General features: G+C 38.8%; 1 protein-coding gene across 10 annotated transcripts in view; it reads right to left on the reverse strand.

Annotated features, from left to right (window-relative positions):
* Nucleotides 1-21,553, reverse strand: part of NFAT5 (nuclear factor of activated T cells 5) — a 207,033-nt gene that overhangs the window by 123,694 nt on the left and 61,786 nt on the right. For 2 of the 10 annotated variants that reach the window (XM_082606976.1, XM_082606975.1), the window contains exon 1: nucleotides 11,250-11,643. The exons of 4 other annotated variants lie outside the window; for them this stretch is intronic. In XM_082606976.1, coding sequence (XP_082463102.1) covers nucleotides 11,250-11,322 — 73 coding nt within the window. In that variant the 5' untranslated portion in view covers nucleotides 11,323-11,643. Of the gene's footprint in view, nucleotides 1-9,466; nucleotides 9,521-10,773; nucleotides 10,792-11,249; nucleotides 11,645-21,553 lie in introns of those variants that run through there. 4 more of the 10 variants (XM_082606974.1, XM_082606969.1, XM_082606978.1 and 1 more) reach the window with 4 other exon arrangements.

The following is a 21,553-nucleotide window of genomic DNA, read 5'->3' on the forward strand; positions in this document are numbered from 1 at the left end:
GTGAATGCCTAAACCTTAGTATATAAATTTAGCAACATCTGATGTGGGCGTTCAGAAGCTTATGCATAGTAATAAAATCCTGGTTTCTTGCTACATCTTGAGTAAGTATGTTTGCCAAATAACTTACCTGTAGATATAAATTTTATTTTACTTATTTAACAAATACTTATAGTGCTTACTATGCGCCAAGCATTATTCCAAGTTCTTTAGAAATATTAACTCATCTAATCCTCATAACAAATATATGAGTTTACTATCTCCTCTTTATAGAAGAAGAAACTGAGTCAAGAAAGGTTAAGTAACTTGCCTAAAATCACACAGCTATTAAGTAATGCGTGTTTTTGAAACTGGGTTTCTATTCACAAGTCAGATAAATAAGTGGGACTTTGATTTACTTATTATTATCTCTACCACTTTTAATTTCTAAGAAAAACTTCATATTCTTCAATTTCAACTCTTCTGTTTATTTGTTCTCAATTCACTATGCACTAAATTTTTTTTTCTGTGCAGAATTTACAGTGTTGATTCTATCCATTCTTGTGAAGTCTGATTGAAAAGCATTCTCAAGAAAGTTATTTTTTAGTTTTTATTTACTATATACTATAAACATGTTATTTATGTTTACTATAACAGAGTAGTAATTTGGTTAACTAATTACTTTCTGTTCTTCAACTACTTCATTACCCAGTTTTTTTAAAGCAATGAGTTTTTTAAAGGAATTAAGTTGTAATTTTATCCAAAGCATGTTATTCAAATATTATATATAAATTTTCATCCTGTACTCAACATTATAGGTAAAAATAAACTAAGAAAATAAAAAGTTCTTCAAAAATAATTTTAAAATTATAAAATTCAACTATATGTTTATATTTCCCATTCATTCACTCTACATTAGCCTAATAGTCTAGAGAGTATGACCTAACAATAAAAATGAAAAAGGAATATAGAAAAAAGTCTTGGAGGTCACAATACAATTTTATAAAAACTTACTCAAGTAAACTTTTGATTTACAGTGTTTCTAAAGTACTTATAACTGCCCATTATCTAGGCACTTATAAATTAAGCCTACAATGTTCACAAGTTATAAATTTATAACTTGTGAACATTAATTTATTATCATTAATTACCATTTACAGTAGTATTTTTACAGTTAAGCACAAGATAGTACTCACTTACATGGGACAGAAAGCTCATATTGTTTTTACCTAATTTATGCTTAACCTACAGAAATCATCAGAGTACAAATAAGTACATACCCCCTACCTACATACTCGTCAGCTCTATAACCCTCTGAAGACTTAAACTATTTTAAAAAGAAAGTTTAAAGTTTTAAACTTCATTTTACAGTTATTAAGTATGGGGGCAAACTATATGGTCAGGTATACTTCACACAAAAGTATTTTCCTATTAACAAATAGGAACTTCATATTAACTTCATTCTTCATTCCAGATTGAATTACAAAACCCTTTAAAACTCTGTGTTATCACTGTTTATTTACATACAATCTCTTTTACTAAACTATAAGCAATATGTGGCCAGGATATATGGGTGAATTCACTTTGAGTGAATGAATAATATTATTATTATATTATTACTATGTAATACTATAACTATAATATAATAATATTATGACTAAGTAACCTATAACCTTGCACATAAGCATAAAAAATCATCTCTAAAAAACTATACTTGGCTACATTATAGAATATAGGAATATATAAGAGAATAAAAAATGCCTTATTAACTTTATGTCCTATAAAAAACTAGTTTTCCTTTCTAGAAGGTTATGGTGGTTGAACAACAAAAGTTAAAGAGAAAAGAGTACACACTGTATACTGTAAATATAGTGAGTACTGTATAAATCCATTTAAACAAAATTCTAAAAAAAGGCAAAAGTAATCTTTGGTAAGGAAAAACAGATCAGTTTTCCTGAGGGGCTGGAGTGGGCAGAATTTACTGCAAAAGATCAAGAGGTAGCTTAACGGGATGACTGAAATGTTCTGTATCTTGTCTGTAGTGATTACACAAATGTATACACCTGTTAAAAACTCAAGGAACACTTGAAATGGGTGTACCTGTGTACCTCTATAAGGATGGTTTGTTTTTCTAAAAGAGAGGGGAAAGAGAGAAAGGATACAAGAAGTAACAGCAGAACCAACAAGCAAAATGTGGAGAGTACCATGAGAAAATGGAGACATGGGTAGAATGGGAAGATTGGGAAAAAAAAAGAGACAGACAGTGGAAAGAAGAACCAAAGTAAATTAATAGGGCCCTATGCAAGATATCACTATTCGTATAGCATTTCATAGTTTTCAAAATCCTCTAACATTATTTCAGTTATTCTTCCTCACAACTCTTAGGTAAGCAAGACTGATGACAATGTCTCTGCTGAAGAAAAGGAATGCTTACACGATTTTCCACATGGTCTCAAGGCTTAACTAGAATTAAAACGCAAATTTTCTACTGCCTAACAGAATTTTCAGGAAGTTCAAAAACAAACACCAACCACGACAATAAATAGAACTAACTCCCAATGCTCTATGAGTACTGCTTTTTCTGTTGCTCATCTCTTCTCAGGTTTAGTTACGCTCTGAAACATACCAGCAGAAATAGGGTGCAATGACTTCTATGCTTCCATAAAACTACTTCCAAAGAAATCAAGAGCCCCACGGCATCTTCCGTTTTTAAAGCAGTTCTCCTTAGGTGGTAGCTTGCTTACCCTTCCCCTTCCTTTTCACTTTTGAGCACCATCAACAGTCAAAACAGAGGTGGTTCAACCAGCAGTGTGCTTCAGCTAAATCTTAAAGACATGCACCAAAGCCAGGAAATGATTTGCTAATTTTGAGTGCTAAAATATTCCTAAAAAGGGTCATCATCATAATCTTTACTGATTTTTATGCGTGGCTTATAGAACTTCTCTCCTTACTTTATGGGAACTGTTAAGCTAAAGAAATCTACACAAAGTACTCTTTATATACCATCTGAACAGTGGTGTAATCTTTTTAGGGCCTGAAGTGTAAATGCCAATTATCAAATGTTTGTATTGTAAGAAAGTAAGTATAAACTCAAAACTCTGGGGTAAAATAGTCAAGTTTCACATACCAGCCTCCTCCACTAGCTATGTAACCTTAAGAAAATCAGTGAATCCCTCTGTACCTCAGTTTCCTCGTTTATGAAATAGGGATACTGATACTATCTCACAGGACTTTTCTGAGGAATAAACATGGAAAACATCTGTAAAATGCTGGTACACACAAATTGCTCAAAAAATGACTTCAATTATTACTAACACTGAATTTATTATTCTTTCTTCTCTTTACCAACACTTTCTTTTGACATGTCCTACAAAGACTGCTTTACATAGATTTTTTTAAACTAAAACTAAATTTATAAAGATAAGAGTAATCAACTTGGCTATTTATTAGTAACTTTTCTGTTCTTGTCTCACTTTCAAAACCAAGTACCAAATTTACTAAAGGACTAATAATAACATTTCTGAATGGGAAAGAAATGATAAGGATTCATGGCTGGCCAGCAGTAATAATCAGTACCTACTTATCAAGTAAATATTAAAAATAAAAGCAAGAGAAAAAATCTATTTTAAGTTATTAAGAATAAATAAAAGTAATTGAAAAATCTCATGTATCACATATTTAGTTCAAACCATCAAAAATATAGACCCTTCATCACAACAGCAGGTTTTATTTACATTTGGAAGCCGAAATCATTACCTGTAGTTAATCCATAGACTATTTCTACCTTTTCATTCAAATACATGTTTATAATTAGTGTATTATACCTCATTAGTTTTTTAACCTTGATTTTTATTAAGGCAACAGTAAATAAAAGACGTGACTCTCTTTCACGTAATTTGAAATAAAATCTTAGCAACAAGAAAAGAGCGTAAGATAATAAGCAACATATCTATTGAAGAAAGTCTTTTACCTCTTATAAAGTTAGCAGAATTATCCTGTCACTACATAATCAGGCCCAACTGATATCTCAGATTAATTTGATCTTTATTTTTTTTCTAATTACCTGTTATTCTTAATAGAAAATAATCTGATGGGTCAACTTTTTCTAATAAAAAGTGGCTATTTTTATATATAACATTGATCACAATAAGAAATGTTTATCTGTACTACCATTTTCAAGTTTTAGGGGACTCCTGGAATAAATACAGTAGAGTCAAGAATGAATCAAGAGCAGACCAAGGACCATCTGATTAAATACGAATTTCTATCCTCTTATTGTAACAAGCAATAGAATTCCAGTATTGAATAAAAATAAAAATTAAAAAAGCAGAGTTTAGGAAGAGACACAAAAACAAATGATAGTGGGCTTCCCTGGTGGCACAGTGGTTAAGAGTCCGCCTGCCGATGCAGGGGACATGGGTTCGTGCCCCGGTCCGGGAAGATCCCACATGCCGCGGAGTGGCTAGGCCCGTGAGCCATGGCCACTGAGCCTGCACGTCCGGAGACTGTGCTCTGCAACGGGAGAGGCCACAAACAGTGAGAGGCCCGCGTACCGCAAAAAAAAAAAAAAAAAAATGATAGGAAATCAGAGAGAGATGGATCCTAGAAGTAAAAAGTTGGCATGAACTAGGTATGATTCTGTCATATGTTTGAAATTCATTTCCATAATTATTAGGTATGGACCGATAGAGAAAATAGATACTAAACAAGAAAAGAATCCAATAGATTACTTTTAATGTTAAATACTTTCACAAAGTCCTTTCCAGTAAGATATCTTCATACATTTCATCATGTAAGAGTTAATGGCCTGGGGCTTCCCTGGTGGCGCAGTGGTTGAGCATCTGCCTGCCAATGCAGGGTACACGGGTTCGAGCCCTGGTCTGGGAGGATCCCACATGCCGCGGAGCAACTGGGCCCGTGAACCACAACTACTGAGCCTGCACGTCTGGAGCCTGTGCTCTGCAACAAGAGAGGCCGCGACAGTGAGAGGCCCCCGCACCACGATGAAGAGTGGCCCCCTCTCGCCGCAACTAGAGAAAGCCCGAGTGCAGCAACGAAGACCCAACGCAGCCGAAAGTAAATAAATAAATAAAATAAATTTATGGGAAAAAAAGAGTTAATGGCTTAACTACCTTACGAACACAGGCCCTAGGAAAGAAATAAATCAGGCTTAATGGCAATTCAGAAATATTCCATAAAATCAGTAAAAAAAAAACTGTTACTATTTTTAGGATTTTCATTTTTGAACTATAAAGTAAAATTATGCATGGTACAATATCAAACAAATTGAGAGTAGTTTTAAAAAAAGTTTATTTTCCCCTAACTCAATGTAATATTTCATATTTTCTTTTAATTTGATCCATATGTAATTTCTTAACTCATTTTTAAAAGCATTTAAAAATTTTAATCCATTGTTTTTATTACTTCTTCCAATTTGCTTATATTATTTTTCCTGTTTTATCTGATTTTTCTACCATCTTATCTTACATCTCTATAGGTATTTCTAGAATGACCTCTTATTATTTGCTTATTTAGTTTAATTTTTAATCTGTTTTTATATAGCAAACCATATATGCCAAAAATCAACATTTTTTAATACAGAAAGTGTAAGAAATGGCACCCTTTTTTTTTTTCCTGTAGTTGAACATTTTTTTCCAGGTACTCCAAAGAAGAACCCTAGCCTTAAAGTCTGAACACTGTAAGTGTAAACCATTTTATTTTTTAAAAAATATATACAAACTACCTTCTTTAAAGAAGGTAGGGAAAATGCAAAAATAGAATCAAAAAGTAAAAATCTGTAGCATATACTTTTGTCCAGGATTTTTTTCTATGTAAGCTATTTTTAATATAATTGCAACAATATCTTTTATTTACTTATTTTATTAGGAGTTTCACATGTAATTATGGGGTCACCAGAAACATTATTTTAATGGCTACATATCATTACATTAAATAGCTAGACTGTTTTCCCATTGCCAGGCAATCACCAAATTAAATAAAACGGTATTAGCAGAACTATGCAGGGTGACCGATGTTAACTAGACTTATTATGGTGATCACTTCCCAATATATATAAGTATCAAATCACTGTTGTGAATTTGAAACTAACATAATGTAATATGTCAAATATATCTCAAGTTAAAAAAAAGAGAAAAAAAGAAACGAATTTCCTATTCTTGAAAAGGGGGAGAGGGAGTAGAAGGACCAGCATTGATATGAAAGATAAACGCGAACTGAATAGTAAAGAGATTTAAAATCTATTTTTGAAGCTAAATACCCAACTGTAGGTTTTCCAACCTTGTCTTCCTTAAAAGAAAACAAAAAACACTTTAATTTGTAAAACCTATGTTCTCTAAAAAGTTTAACAAATTGTATGATAATAATTAAATTCCCTTCACACTGGGCTGAGTTTTTAGTTATTAGATAGAAATCTAGACTACTGGACTTCCCTGATGGCGCAGTAGTTAAGAATCTGCCTGCCAACGCAGCGGACACGGGTTCGATCCCTAGTCAGGGAAGATCCCACATGCCACAGAACAACTAAGCCCGTGTGCCACAACTGCTGAGCCTGCGTGACTACAGCTCGTGCTCCACAACAAGATAAGCCACCGTAATGAGAAGCCCGCGCACCACAATGAAGTGTAACCCCCACTTGCCACAACTAGAGAAAGCCTGCACGCAGCAACGAAGACCCAACACGGGGGTGGGGGGGATTAAACCGTTAAAAAATACTTTGTTAAAAAAAAAGAAAAAAGAAACCTAGACTATTGACGTAAAGCATATAGACATAAATATTACTAGACAATACTTCATATTATATATCATAGGGAGTCAGTACAGTATAGTACTTAAGAGCACAGATTCTGAAGTGAGACTACCTGAGCTGGAATCTTGGCTCTACAATTTACCAGCTGTGTGACTCTAGGTAAGTTACTGAAACTCCCTATGCCTCCTTAGCTTCCTCATCTGTGAAATGGGGTAATAGTAATGATCTCAAACAGCTGTTATGAGAATTCAGTGAGTTCATATTTGTAAAGTTCCTGGCACATAGTAGAAACTATATAGATGGCTGTTTAAATTTTAAAAATTTTAAATTTAATTTTTAAAATTTAGCTAACATTTATAGTTTACTACATACCAGGTTAAATGCTTTACATGAATTTGCCTCAAATAATCTTAACAACACCTCTGATGAAGATACTATTATTGCCCCCATTTAAAAAAGAGAAAATTGAAGCACAGAAAGATTAAATGACTAAGCTGAGGTCACACACAAACGTCAAACAAGGATATGAACCCAAGTCTGACCACATAACCTACAAACTCAGCACAGATTGCTCTTATACACTAGGAGCAGCAGCCTCCTGCTGTACTATATCCTGCCGAAATAAATTAGAATTTTTTGTATTTCCTGGAATAGAGTATTTTAAAAAGTAATATTAAAATATCACTATAATACAGAAGTATTTATACATGAAGTGATTATGATGTCTGGTATTTGCTTTAAAATAATACAGCTTGGGGGGAGGAGAGAGGATTAAAAAAACAAGAGTAGACATACTTTGATAGCTATTAAAGTTTGGTGATGGGTATCACCAAACCCATAAATAAATAAATAAACCCATAAACCCATAAATAAATAAAATGATGTGTTCATCATTTTATTCTCTCCACTTCTGTGTATTCTTTAAAATGTCCATAATAAAAGGTTGAAAATAGAAATAGGGTACATAGATTAAATCCTTTCATCACACAAGCAAACAACTTTCTTATGATACCTTGTATCAAAGATATAAGAGAACATGACATAGTTGATACTTATACATTTTACAATTTATATATAATCAATAAAGGGTGGTCTTACTTTAAATAACTGAGTATCCTCTCAACCAAAATGAAAAGTATTTTGCCATAAAGATGTAAATATACATACTAGATTGTTGCCTGAATTTTCATCAACTTGTTAAAAATATTTGCTTAAATAATTAACACTTGGTTTTTTTTTTCTTATCTTTCTCCTGCTTGATAATCTCTATGATTATAACACTCTGGTTTGCTGCCCAGAAAATGGATGAGTTTTTGTACAGACAAATATAACTCCACAACATGGTCACAAATTGAACAATACAAATAGAAACAACAAATCTACTTCACTAAGAAACACTTCTAAAAATTCCTTGCCTCAAACTGTAGTTGATTTTCATACTAATATATACCATAGGTATATATATACCTATGGACTTTTTATAAGTATAATCAATAATTAATCTGAGAACTTTTATATGCTTTATAGTTAAAACAATTTAGCTGATACTAAAGGAAAAAAAATTTATTAAGCCAGACACTATACTAGGCATTTTCATACACATTAGCTCACTAAATTTAAGAGATTATATACATTTTTATAAAAGAACATTAAAGTTTAGAGAGGTAAAATCACTTGCCCAAGGTCACAGAGCTAAAGGTCACAAGTAGCTAAATTGGTATTCAAATTTAAGCTTAATTACAAAACCTACTTTTTCCCTTGACACCTACACTCAAGTCAAACTTAAATATTAGGGCCTTTTTTAAGTGGATGATAAAATGCTTACGTTACTGGTTACATATATATTTTACAGTGGCCGCCTGGCTTTGGGTAAAGAGCACCGACTACAACACAAAAGCACTGTCTGTTTCTACTACCGTATGATTTTTTTCCCCCAAGTCTCTTAATTTCAGCCTCAGGTTACTCATCTTTATAATAGGAAAATTAATATCCTTGCTGTCCAGTTCCCAGGATTACATGATTCAAAATGACATACGTGAAATCACTTCAAAAACTGCAAAAACAACAAGTAGTCCTTTTTTTGGCTTAAAATGCTAAAAACAACCCAGAATAATGTTTTCTAAAGTAATTGTCAGCTGTTTAAATTATTCTACACATTCTAACATTTCCAGAACTTTCTGAAACCCTTTTTTCTAAGCATAGCTCAATCATCATCTCTATTACTTGGCTTTCCTTATCCTTAAAAATGATGCAAGAGTAATGACATCAATGCTTTTGTAATAAATAATTAATATGCCATTCTGAAATGCTCAGCATATGAAAGTTCTAAATTCTGACTTTCAAAACTAAATATGTGTTTGGTGTCACTCTTTTAGTTATGTTCATGATCTTAATGTTTGAGCCTTTTCATATTCAGTTTGTTTTGTAAAAAACTAGAATCAAGATATGGAATTCTAAAGTAGAATACCCAACACATAATTTTTAATAGTTTTGTGGGGGGTTTTCCCAAGGCTTCTCGAAACAGATACAATAGCTAACAAGGACATCAAACACAGTAACAAAATCCACTAAAACATTCAGCTGCTCTAAAAGAAGGATCAGGCTCTTTAGGAGAAAACTAGATTGTATGAGTTTGCAAAGTTTAACACTTTCTCATTTAAACTCCATTTCAGAGAAAGCCTTTGCATACTCACACAATATGCTTTAAAATGGCACTTTGCTGACCTTCCAATAGTCCAGCTCTATGAAAATTCTGTGATGGGTGTAACTTCAGAGAATCTGAAAAACACAAAAAGCATTAAGTACTTTTTATGCTGAATGACTTAAAAAAAAAAAAAAGCCAAGGATAGCATACATCTCTTATATAATTGTCACGTATTTTTAAGAGCTGAAGTCCCTATTTGTGAATATATTCTCGGCAAAAGAAGGCTGAATTGCCTCTACACTGGTCTCTATACTAAACTTAGATTTTCATAAAGCATTTGTTTCATGGAAAATTATCTGATGATTACTGCACAAACGGTGTTAATGTCTTGACTATTCTTAGCACCCAAATGTACCACATTAGCCCTTCTCTAAGAATCACCTCTAGATATCGTCTCTTCCTTTCTGACACTCAAAACTACAATATTTCCAAACTACTTCAGGATGGTGACTGCCAACTAAAGTCATCAGAGCAACAGACAATGGCTACAGTTACTAAGTAGGACTCTGTGTACAAACTCAATCGTCAGTCTATAAAGTCCAGCACCTTCCAGAGAAAACCACCTCACTCTGATTCACTTCAACGATTTTAAATACACGAATGTGAAGCTGAAGACCCCCTTTTTGCAGGGGATGGAATCAGCGGATGGATACATCAAATCAAAAACTGAAGAAACCCTGAATTTCTCAGGAAGGAGGTTCACAATGGCACACAATGTTTTTTTTAACATGGTAAAATGAATACCTAATAGCCCAGTTATGTCTTTTGCCCCCTCCTAGTGATTTAAAAAGTGACTAAGAGTGCAGTGGGAGCATTTTGGTTTGATGGCCCTTGCACAAGGAACCTGTTCTAACACATTCTTGTGGTGTCCAGTATAGGAATTTAACCCCAGTAGAGATCAGCTCAAGTGTTAATATTTTATATCCCGGGAATCCCCTTCGGGCCTTAGCCAAAAGAGTTTTAAAACGGGAAACTGTGTCCGATGCCCCCTCCCTGCAAGGAGCCCTTGAACGGCAACGAAAGAGAAAATTCTCAAAGGACAGCGACTGTGCCTGAGCTGGTACCCCTGGGACAGGAGAGGAATAAAACTAATCCAGAGAGAGCACCCCTCTTTGTAAAACAGAGGCAGAAGTAAGTAATTAGAATGCCACAGAAGTGCAAAGAGAGGAAAAAAAGAAAGAAAGAAAAGGAAAGAAAATTCGGGCTCTTTCCAGACATAAGATGACGAGGAAAGAAGGACGCCTGGTCGAGGGGGGCCGTCCCAACAAGGGGAGGGAGTGGACTAGGCCGGAGGGAGAGGGGGGCAGAACGACGGCACACAAACAACCTGGAAAGGGAGAAAAATGGTGACCCTGAACCCAGAACCCGCTCCAGGCTACGCCACCCGTTTGGGGGCAACTTTGCCGGGGACGATGGTCCTGGTGAGAGGAGCCGCGGCGGCCGGATCGCGGCGGCCCCAGCGCGGGGCCCAGTCCGGGGTGATCCCCGAGCCGGGGAGGCCAGGGCCGGCCGCTCGAGGAGGGTGGCGGGGACCGACCGCCGAGGAGCGCTCAGAGCCACCGGGTCCGCAGAGACCCGGGGGCCGACGGCATTCGGGCCCCGTGCAGCCGGCGGCTCCGCGGGGGAGGGGCCGCCACTCCTCCCGGGCCCCTTCCACCAACCCCCGACCTCCTCGGCCTCTCCCCACCCCCGCAAGACAGGCCATCCCGGCAGGGGCTCGGCAGCCGCCCCCGACCGGGACCCCTCCGGCTCCGCGGGACCGGGCCTCCCCGCCCCCACGCCCCAGCCCCCAGCCTGACTCACCTCGCGAGTACAGGGACTTGGGCGACTCCAGGTCTAGGTCCGCGCTGAGCAATGAGATGAAGTCCGAGGGCATCGCAGCTCGACCCAGCCCGGCCCGAGGGCAGCGGGAGGGGTGGAGCGGCGGTGGCGGCGGCACCTCCTCTCCGGGACCGCGGGCACCGAACCGGGGGCGGCAGGCGAGGGCGGCTGCCGCTGCCTCCTCTTCGAGGGCAGTGACTTCCACCGAGCCGAGGACCGAGGAAACGGAGGCGGGGTGGAGGGGAAACTCCACGGAGACTAATTTTCGGCGAGCCAGGAGGGGGGTTCAGGGCGGGGAAAGGGAGGGGGAGAGCCAACGGGTCCGTTTCGTGCTTCTCCTCAGCGAAAACTGACGGTCGCTGCCGCCACCGCCGCCGCCGCCGCCGCCGCCGCCGCTGACAGGAATCTGAGCCCCGCCTCCCGCGGGGCACTGCGCAGGCGCGGAGGGGGGGGGCGCCCCAGAGCGGGGAAGAGCCCGGGCGGCGCCGGAGGGCGGAGCGGCGCACCACGGAACAGCATCAACAAGGGCTTCGCTTCCTGCGAACAGCGGCCTGGGGCTGCTGTTCCCGAGCAGGGAAAAGGCCCCGCCGGCAGGGGGGGAGGGAGGCTGGGAGGTGTCCGCGCCTGGGGCCCCGGGGAGGGAAAAAGTATTTGCACCGACCTGGTGGCGGCGAGCCGAAGGCGGCCGGCCCAGCGCCGAGCTGAGCGTAGGAGGAGATAGACCTGGGGAGGGGGGGGAGCCGACGCGTCTGCGAGAAGAGGGGAAAGACCCCAGAGCCGGAACGTCCTGGGTGGGCAGGCTTGGGGTCTCGCAGAGGAATGGAGTGTCGTCGCTTGCACAGCCACCACCCCTTTGGGGTTTGCATAGCAATGTCTGAATTGAGTTGGTCAAAAGGCTGTCAAACTCATTTCTTAATTAGGAAATGACGGACCATATCTTGAAGACCTCGCGTTATTGGTTGTTTTTTAATTAAAGTACCCTTTCCCCTTACCTTTGCCCTTCCCCTTTTTTCTCTCCCCCCTCCCCCAACCTTTAGGGGCTGAAAAAAAAAATTTTTTTTTAAGTCTTTCTGATTGTGCTGGGATGGCCGGGTTTATTCGGTGTGGGAGATAAAAGTCGATTTAAAAATTGAATCATATTAATCCACGTGACTGTTGTAGAGGAAAAAAGCAAACTTAAAAACCATTCTTCCAAACGGTTTTCATTTTTTTACCTTTGGACTAGGCAAGGATGGGGGAAGAACACATTTGAGTTTTTGCTATTCTGTTCATGGCGGCCAAAAGTTTCCGTTGCAAAAACTGAAAATCCTCACCTACACCGCAGACCGTTTCCTGACTCTAATAGACTTCTGAGAAATTTTTAATCAAGTTATTAAAATATCAATTGGAGTGCAGGGTATGCTACTTGGGAATTTTAATCTTGTGTATAATATTGATGCCAGCGGTCACTGGGGCAACATTTTTAAGCTATTTGAGTTAGTTTATAAGTTTTATAAGTTTCTCTTATTTTATCTACAAAGATAGTTACAAAGCTTCAAAATTAGTGTTATGCATACATATGAATACACACACACAATTTATAGAGGCTTTCCCCTAGGAATTTGAGCAGTTCATCTGGACTTGGAGTGGCAGGGATGGGGGAGAAGCTCTCAGCAAAGGAGGCCCCTGTGCAGATGTCTCTGGGGTGGGTCCCTCTGCAAAGCTTTACCCGCAGACCTAGAATTTCAACTGGTGTCATCGGAGTCTACCTATCTTTCCATCTGAACATCGGAGTCAGGTTGCCCAGTTCCCTTTACTGCATTCTGTGTAGTAATCAACCCTGTGAACATTTTCTTCCTGTCAGAGGTAAGAAAGCTTTTCAGAACCACCCCAAGATGGCAAAGCAGAACAAGAAACTGTCCTCAAATCTACATCACCACTGTACGCTGTTGTAACAAGTCCCAATAGAAGTCCCTTCAAAACTGGTCCGAGTCCCACTCATTTAAGAGAGGAAGATTCAAACCCCACATTGCCCAACGGGCTAAAGCCTAGGCCAAAGCTTTTGAATCTGAGTAGGTGTAAACACCTGTTGGAGACCTCCCCCCTCCATTAGTCAATATATAATGTGAGGAGAGGAAATTGCAATGCACCAGGCAAAACCCCAATACAAAAAAAAAAAATGGGGTGAGTCACTCTGAGTATCCCTCTTCCCCAGACCTATGTAATCATTCAACAAACTTAGGGTATAGGAAATCCCCATTGCTGTTCTGACTCTAATTAACAAGTCAAGAATTGGCAAGGCCTCTTCCTTCCCCTTTCCCTCAACACTTCTCTGCCCTTTTGTGATTTTTTTTTTCCCCAGGACTGATGCTTTGTTGTTTATGTTAATCAGATTTCCCCTGATTAAGTAAGAGCAAAGGGTCTCCCAAAGAGTGACTTGACCTAGACTGTGAATTCCAGGGATTCTTTAAGCTCAGGCCCCACTCCATCAAACCCTGCATCAAGCAGAGACTATATCTAAATGAATATTTGAAAATTCAATGGTTAACTCCACCTCCCATCCTTTTACAGAGATACATTTTTTGGAAAAAGTGCTTAAATGGATAGTTCTCATGGTCTTGCTTCGCAATAGCACAGAGACCCAGATTTTCCGTTTGTACTTAAATTTTCAGTGACTGAAAACACACATAATTCATTAGTAAACAGTGTTTGCTCTGCTCTGATCACAAAATACAATATGATCTTCCTGATATTCAGGGTTACCAAAAATAACTATCTGATCATTGTGTCTTTAGTAAATTACATGCTACCTCAAGTTCCAATGATATTTCCTTCTCTGGTCATAAATATCTCATTTGCTTCCCCTTCTATATGATATTGGAAATAATCTTATTTTATATTTTAAAAACCACCCTATCACCAAATCGTATACCTTCATAAAACTTTATGCACAACGAAAAGTAAAACTTTAAGCATATAAACTTTGGAAATCTCCTCTCACTGAAAATTACAATAGTCATGGAACAAAACATAAAGCAGATTTAGTAGTTTGTAGAATTTCTTTACGTTACTTCCCAATTGTTGTATCACATTCCGTAGTTATTTTATTAAAAAGTCACAAGAAGCCCAGATTCAACTACAAGGTTGTGTAAATTGTGCAATAGAGTGGCAGTTCTTATATTGATGGTGTGTTCTTTAACCCCTCCTGGACCTGTTTAGGCCCTTAGTGAATTGTGTAGCTGGATCTGCTCTCAATGAAAGAGGTTCAAATATCAACCACTGAAAAGGAATTAAACAAACTCATACAGAACAGAGGAATGTGTTGTCACAAGATCTACAGAATCTTCATCATTGTAATACAATTAAGGCTGTTGAAATAATTTTAGTCACATGTACATTGTAGAGAACCTGCTAAACAAACACGAAACCTGAAAGGAAAATTTCTAGAGAGATTCGAGTCATAGACCAAAAAAACGTTTAGACCACAAATTATCTTTGCCCCACCTTGGGAACACTCCTTAATAATGGAGAATTGGAACTGCCCTGGTGGCGCAATGGTTAAGAATCTGCCTGCCAATGCAGGGGACACGGGTTCGATCCCTGGTCTGGGAAGATCCCACATGCCGTGGAGCAACTAAGCCCATGTGCCACAACTACTGAGCCTGCGCTCTAGAGCCCGCAGGCCACAACTCCTGAGCCCACAAGCCACAACTACTGAAGCCTACGTGACTAGAGCCTGTGCTCCACAACAAGAGAAGCCCCCGCAATGAGAAGCCTGTGCACTGCAACAAAGAGCAGCCCCTGCTCACTGCAACTAGAGAAAGGCTGCACGCAGCAATGAAAACCCAACGCAGCCAAAAATAAATAAATAAATATTTTTTTAAAGATAATGGAGAATTGATAGTGGTGGGAAATAGCAGTGACTAAATTTGTGCTAAAATTGTAACCAAATTCTTATTTGATTGTGTTTATGTGTCAATTTTCACCCTTAGAACGTGTTCTAGCAAATATTTCTGAAGACGAAATTTGTTTCCATAGTTTTGCCATTGAGTTAAGAATATTCTCACTTCTTACATCTTTCAAAGTGCCCAAATCTGATAATCAAGCATCTAATTCACTTTGATGAAGTACTTTGGCACTTTATGAGTTGGTTGGTCTGAGTCGGAGTTTTCATTTGAAGTCTCATGGAAACAAAAGTCTCTCAAGATCTAGAATGATTGCAAGTCCTGAGATACAGTGCAATCAGTTTGAATCCAGCGGACTTAGCAGTGAGAAAGGAGGTAAATGCCAGAGGGATTCAAAGGGTGGATTAGGGAGGAGAAATTTTAATGGGAAAATAGAAACCCCTGAGTGAATTAAACCAAGAAAGGAAGACATCTCTAGGTCATCCCATCCCAACAGTAGGCAGGTTAGACTTATGCAAACTGCACAAGTTCTTATTCACACTGGTCTTGATACCACCACCTATGTTTGCTATGGTGCTCTTTCCACATCTAATTATAATATATATTGAGTCTAGTAACCCTACCTCAGCTGTAATATTAGTTTGACCAAGAGTACAAATTAGAAGTGGTTTTACAATTTGCCATTACCCTCTCTCAATTCATGGAGTTTTAACCTGAGGTCCATGTTCTTCAAGACATCTGTGATCTCCCTAAACTTGTATACAAATTTTTGCAACTGTGTACCTACATACATCTCTTTCTTTGGGATGAAAGTCTTTAACATTCATAAGCTTTCTTAAAAAGAAATCCATAACCTGGAAAAGATGAAAAAACATTCCTCCATATGAATTAAATCCATTCTTCCCTCTTTCCACACATGGGCTCCTGGAACTACGCTAGATACAGGAAACACGAAGATTTTTACAGAGACGAATATGAGAAGTTTACTCTCAGCCTGATGAGGGAGATGACCTGTAAGTAAACAAACTCACATTGTGACAGGTGCTAAGCAAGAGTTCTGTACAGGTATCTAGAAATAAATTATCCTTTTGCTTTCTTAGCTGATAGAGGGGAAAAGGAAGGAATGTCACCTAACACATCACTCTTTCTCCTCTGCCTGCTATACCCCACAGCTGATATCTCTTTACTCCAACCCCAATTTCCTAAAGTGGTTAAAAGAGGCTAGATAATTTCAGAGCAAAGTTGTAACATACAAATGTTTACATTGTGATGCATCACAGCTATCATGTGTTGATACAAATATTCCAAGAAATACCTGGGCTTCATTGGACTTTGTCAGTAGATGGTCAAAGAAGCAGAGTGTCTTTTTTTTTCAGCTTTGCTGAGGATTATGGCTAAATACTTAGGTTAAGGATGCAATGATAAAATAGTTGAATTGGTCATCCACAACTAAGCTCCAGAATTAAAGGGCTAAGTTGAAGTTATTGGATAAACTAGACTGACTTTAGAAATAATATATTCCACCTAAGAAACATTTGTTTCAGCCGAATAGAGAAATGTGGACCGCTCCAGACATGGGAAGCGACACACAAGGGATCTACCCACAGGTGTTAGAATCTAATTATAAAATATGAGGCTTAGAGAGAACATTCATTTATTTATTCATTCAGTTTCTCTACCTGTAAAAATCCTACTTATCCTTCCAAGTCCAGCTCGGATATTAGTTCACCTGTGAATTCATCCTGAACCCTTCCAAGCAATATTAATTTTTCTCCCCTCTGGGCTCCCATAGCATTTTGTTCAAACTGTTAGTATAGCAATTATCACAGTAAATTACATTCATGGATCCCTCTCTAATATATTGTGAACACTGGTTGTACAGTCTCTAAGAAGATCAAAATAAAACACATCCTTGCCCTAAATAACTTATAACTGATTGTGAGCACATAATGTAGCGCCAAGACAGAATGAAACAAACTCTCTAATAAGCCATTTGTAGATATTTTAATAGGAGTTTGACACTGGGTACAGAGATGGATAGAATGAAAGGAGAAACTAAAAAAGTAAGAAAAGGGCAGAGGTGGGCTTCCCTGGTGGCACAGTGGTTGAGAATCTGCCTGCCAGTGCAGGGGACACAGGTTCGAGCCCTGGTCTGGGAAGATCCCACATGCCGCAGAGCAACTAAGCCCGTGAGCCACAACTACTGAGCCTGCGCGTCTGGAGCCTGTGCTCCACAACGGGAGAGGCCGTGACGGTGAGAGGCCCGCGCACCGCGATGAAGAGTGGCCTCCGCTCGCTGCAACTGGAGAAAGCCCTCGCACAGAAACGAAGACCCAACACAGCCAAAAATAAATAAATAAATTTAAAAAAAAAAAAAAAAAAGAAAAGAAAAGGGCAGAGGTGAAAGGCCTTAAACATTATGCCAAGGATTTTGTTCTTTATCCTATAGGCACTGGGGGGCCATTGAAAGTTTTTGAGGAGGGAAATGACCTGCCCGGAGCTCTATTTTAAGTAAATAACAGAGGCAGCAGTGTGGAGAGCAAATTGGCATCTGAGAGCCTGGAAAGAGAACCCAGGCAAGAGTGAATGAGGCCCTAAAGAGAAGAGTCTGAAAAAAATGGAAAGAAGGCGTTGTGTAGTATATATCGTGAAAGTAGAATTAGAGGAACTCAAAACTGCTTAAATGTTGAGTGAGGGAGAGAGAAATTCTGAGAATATTCAAGAAAAGGAGATAATGGGACAAAGGTTTGAAATATCCACCAATAGTTTCTTCATCGTTGGAACCCAATAAATTAACCTATCGAAAAAATATTTAACAGACATGCAAACACCACTAAACATGAATTACCCCAAGAGACTTTATACTTAGTTATCTAGAGCAGCAAAAACTCTAACCAGAAAAGAAATTATCCTGGATTTACTTCCTACCAGTAGGAAATCCAAGTAAACACAACTTGCTGAAACTCAGTAAAAGAGTAAACTGATAAGAAACAAATCTACATGAGCTTGCATTCCCAATTTTCACTCTAAACATACTTCAGCATTAACATTTAAGCCTTTAAATGCTTGCTTTCAGAGTAACTGCATGTGGAAGAATTTCAAGAATCCTAAAGGCCAACAATTCTTCCGAAAAAAAGAAAAAAAAAAAAAAGGCTTGTGGAAATAAAAAGCAGCCATGATGTCTTTAAAGAGGATCAGTTTGCAAACCATCCATTCACGGAAGACTTGGGTAATAATGGACCTAAGGTTTACTCTGTAAGGCCTAGACCAAAAGCATTTAAAAGCCAGGTAAAAAACAGGCTAAGGGAACTCTGAACTTAGCCCTGATTGTCTGAACTGGAGCCATAGGGAACAAATAGATCATCTGCCCTTTATAGTTATTAAATAAGTATCCTTTTTGGGTGCAAGAGATATGAAAAGGGGGGAAATTCAGGAAGAGAAAAACAGAGAGAAAAACCCATGGAGGGTTGATCTAGTAGATTTCCCTCCAGAGGGAAAGAGGAAGATGTAACCTGTATCACTGCTCTTGAGCAGGTTCACCCTCAGCCCCAAATCTGACTTTGTCTGCAGAGTTGGGGGCCACCTTTAGAGTTCTCATTGCTTCTAGATAGACTTGGTATTTTCTCTGCAGTGTTCACATACCTCAGTGGTCAAAACCTACCTAAGGAGCATGTAATCACATGATCCAAGGAAATATCTGACAGATATGTATTTCTCATGGATGCACACACCTGTTTATGATAAGTCTATCAGAGGCTATTTGATGAAGTGGCAAGTGAACTGACTCGGAACCAGGAGTCCTCTAAGTTCTAGTTCTAAGCACATACTAAGCAGAGGATGTGCACTTTTGGAATGCCCAGCAGGCAGTCACACTTCTCCTGAGTAGTGTGACTTTCCTCCAGGGAGGAGTTTTGGCTTTCCCTCTGGACTTAATCCTGGGTGGGGTAAGGCTGGAGCAGCTGGCAACACCTCACCACAAAGAGGAAAGAGCCTGTCTGAAGTGGAGGGAGCAGAGGAAGCATTGCCAAGAGGTGGAGAGAGAGGAAAAACAGAACCTGAAAAAGTCATTTGAGTCTCTGGAGGAAGCCACGCCTGACTTCAATGATCTGAATTGATAAATTCCTTTTTTTTTTTTTTTTCTCTTAAGAGGTTTGGGATTGGGTTTTCTGTCACTTCAAAGTGAGAACGTCTTAACTTGATACAATCTGCCCAAGTTTATGGAACTTTTCTTGGGCCTTTGTCTCCTCTCTGTGAAATAAGTGGGTTAGATTATTTATCAGGCAGGCATTGTGTTTGGATGCTAGTAACACACACCAGTGGCTCACAGGTTTTATTTTTCTCGTGCAAGGAGTCTGGATTAGGCAATCCAGGGCTAGTCTTGAAGTCCCACGATGCCATCAGGCACACAGGCTTTCTCCTCTGCTAAGGTTTGAGATTTGGGCCCTTGTTCTCATGTTTGTAAGATGGCTGTCACCTCCAGGCATCCTGTCTGCATTCTAGGCGAGAGGAAAGTGGAAGGGTAAAGGGCAAAAGGAACAAATCTGGTCCCTGGAACACCCACACGGTGGGTTCTACTTACATGTCACTGGGCAGGATTGTGTCATATGGTCATCCCAGCTAAAAGAAGGCTGGGAAATGTGTAGGTACATTAGATGGCTACACTGATGCTCTCTGAACACAATTGGGGGTCAGGTGGCAAGGAAGAGGGGGAGAACAGATGTTGGGTAGACATTTACAGACAATTACAGCGCCTGCTGCAGACTGCATAATAGCAAAGGTAACCTCCCTCTCTGAAATTCTGTAATTCTAATCTTCTTTCTACTTCGTATTACATAATCCTTTTTTCTTTTTTCACCGTGCCATGCGGCTTGTGGGATCTTAGTTCCCTGACAAGAGATTGAACCCGCACCTTGGGCAGTGAAAGCGCAGAGTCCTAACCACTGGACCGCCAGGGAATTCCCTCTAATCCTTTCTTAATGCAAAAGAGCTAAATATTTTGCATAAAGGGAGCACATTTTAAAAATCTCAAATTTTGGAGAAGTAGCGGTACATCTCATAAATGAAAAGACCGTAGATACACGTGAGATATCAGATTGTTAGTTGAAAAACCCTTCACATTTATTTTTTCTTCTGTGAAACTTCAACTTTTAAATTTCAATCTTCAGGAAGCCTATTCCCACCCAGCTCAACTATTCTGATGTCTTCTTTCATTGAACTAAGTTCTCTGATTTTTCCTTCATAGTTTCCAGTACTTCTCAAATGATTTAGAGCCTCATCTTTTGTCTCTCCAACTAAATTGTAAACTCGTAAAGAACAGAGCCCAACACTTAGCACAATGCGGTGTTTGTAGAGAGCAATCAATAATGGCTGAATGAATGAATAATTGAAATCTGAATTTCTATGTCTTTTCTCTCCTCAGAACTCCTGTCCTCAATGCATGCTTGTTAACTGACTGCATCTCAGGGTCATTACCAAGGAAATTTGTATCCTAGGAAGCCAGCTTTAGAAAGCCCTTGATTTTCTACCTGTAAATCCTCTCCAGCATTGTACATTCAGGTCAGCCTCAGGAATCAGCACCCTAATCACCTCCCTTCACCTAAGTGTTTCACCTAGACCCTTACTGTTTTTTGTTTTTTGTGGGTTTTTTTGCCACGTGGCTTGCAGGATCTTAGTTCCCTGACTAGGGATCAAATTGAACCCGGGCCCACGCAGTGAAAGCACCAAGTCCTAACCACTGGACCACCAGGGAATTCTCTAGACCCTTACCATTTTAACAGATTAAAGGTCTTACCTTCAGGAAATTCTTCTTATATCTAAATTAAATTCTGTACACAGCCATGTCCTCCCCCTTCACTCTCTAAGTTCACAGAACGTAGTAGGTAACATGTTCGCCAATGCTTTATACAGGGCTGAGTGGATTGTTTCTTTTTTTTAATTAAAAAAAAGTTATGTGGGGGTTTTATACTGCTAAAACAATATGTGTTCATTGTAAAAACCAAAAATAATAGCAGAAAATATAAATAAGAAAGTAATAAATAATAATTAGTCAAAAACTCCTAAACCACCACATAGAGACGATCACATACCATATATCTTCCTGGAAATTTTCTATGTATATTTGCATTCTATATACAAAAATTGACTACACTATGTATACTATTATCCTGCCTTCCTGATGTAACTGTGGACATCAGTACACATCAATAAATATTTTTAATAATGTGTGATGGCAAAGGAGTATTTTAATAATGTGTGATGGCAAAGGAGTACTTGACTGTAGAATCAATCTTAATTTATTAGCCAATCACTCACTTTTTTTTTTTAATTCTTATTTTATTTATTTATTTATTTATTTATTTTTGGCTGCATTGGTCTTCATTGCTGCACATGGGCTTTCTCTAG

This window comes from Mesoplodon mirus (assembly GCF_964341445.2).
Source record: "Mesoplodon mirus genome assembly, chromosome: 19".
NCBI classification, from domain to species: domain Eukaryota; kingdom Metazoa; phylum Chordata; class Mammalia; order Artiodactyla; family Ziphiidae; genus Mesoplodon; species Mesoplodon mirus.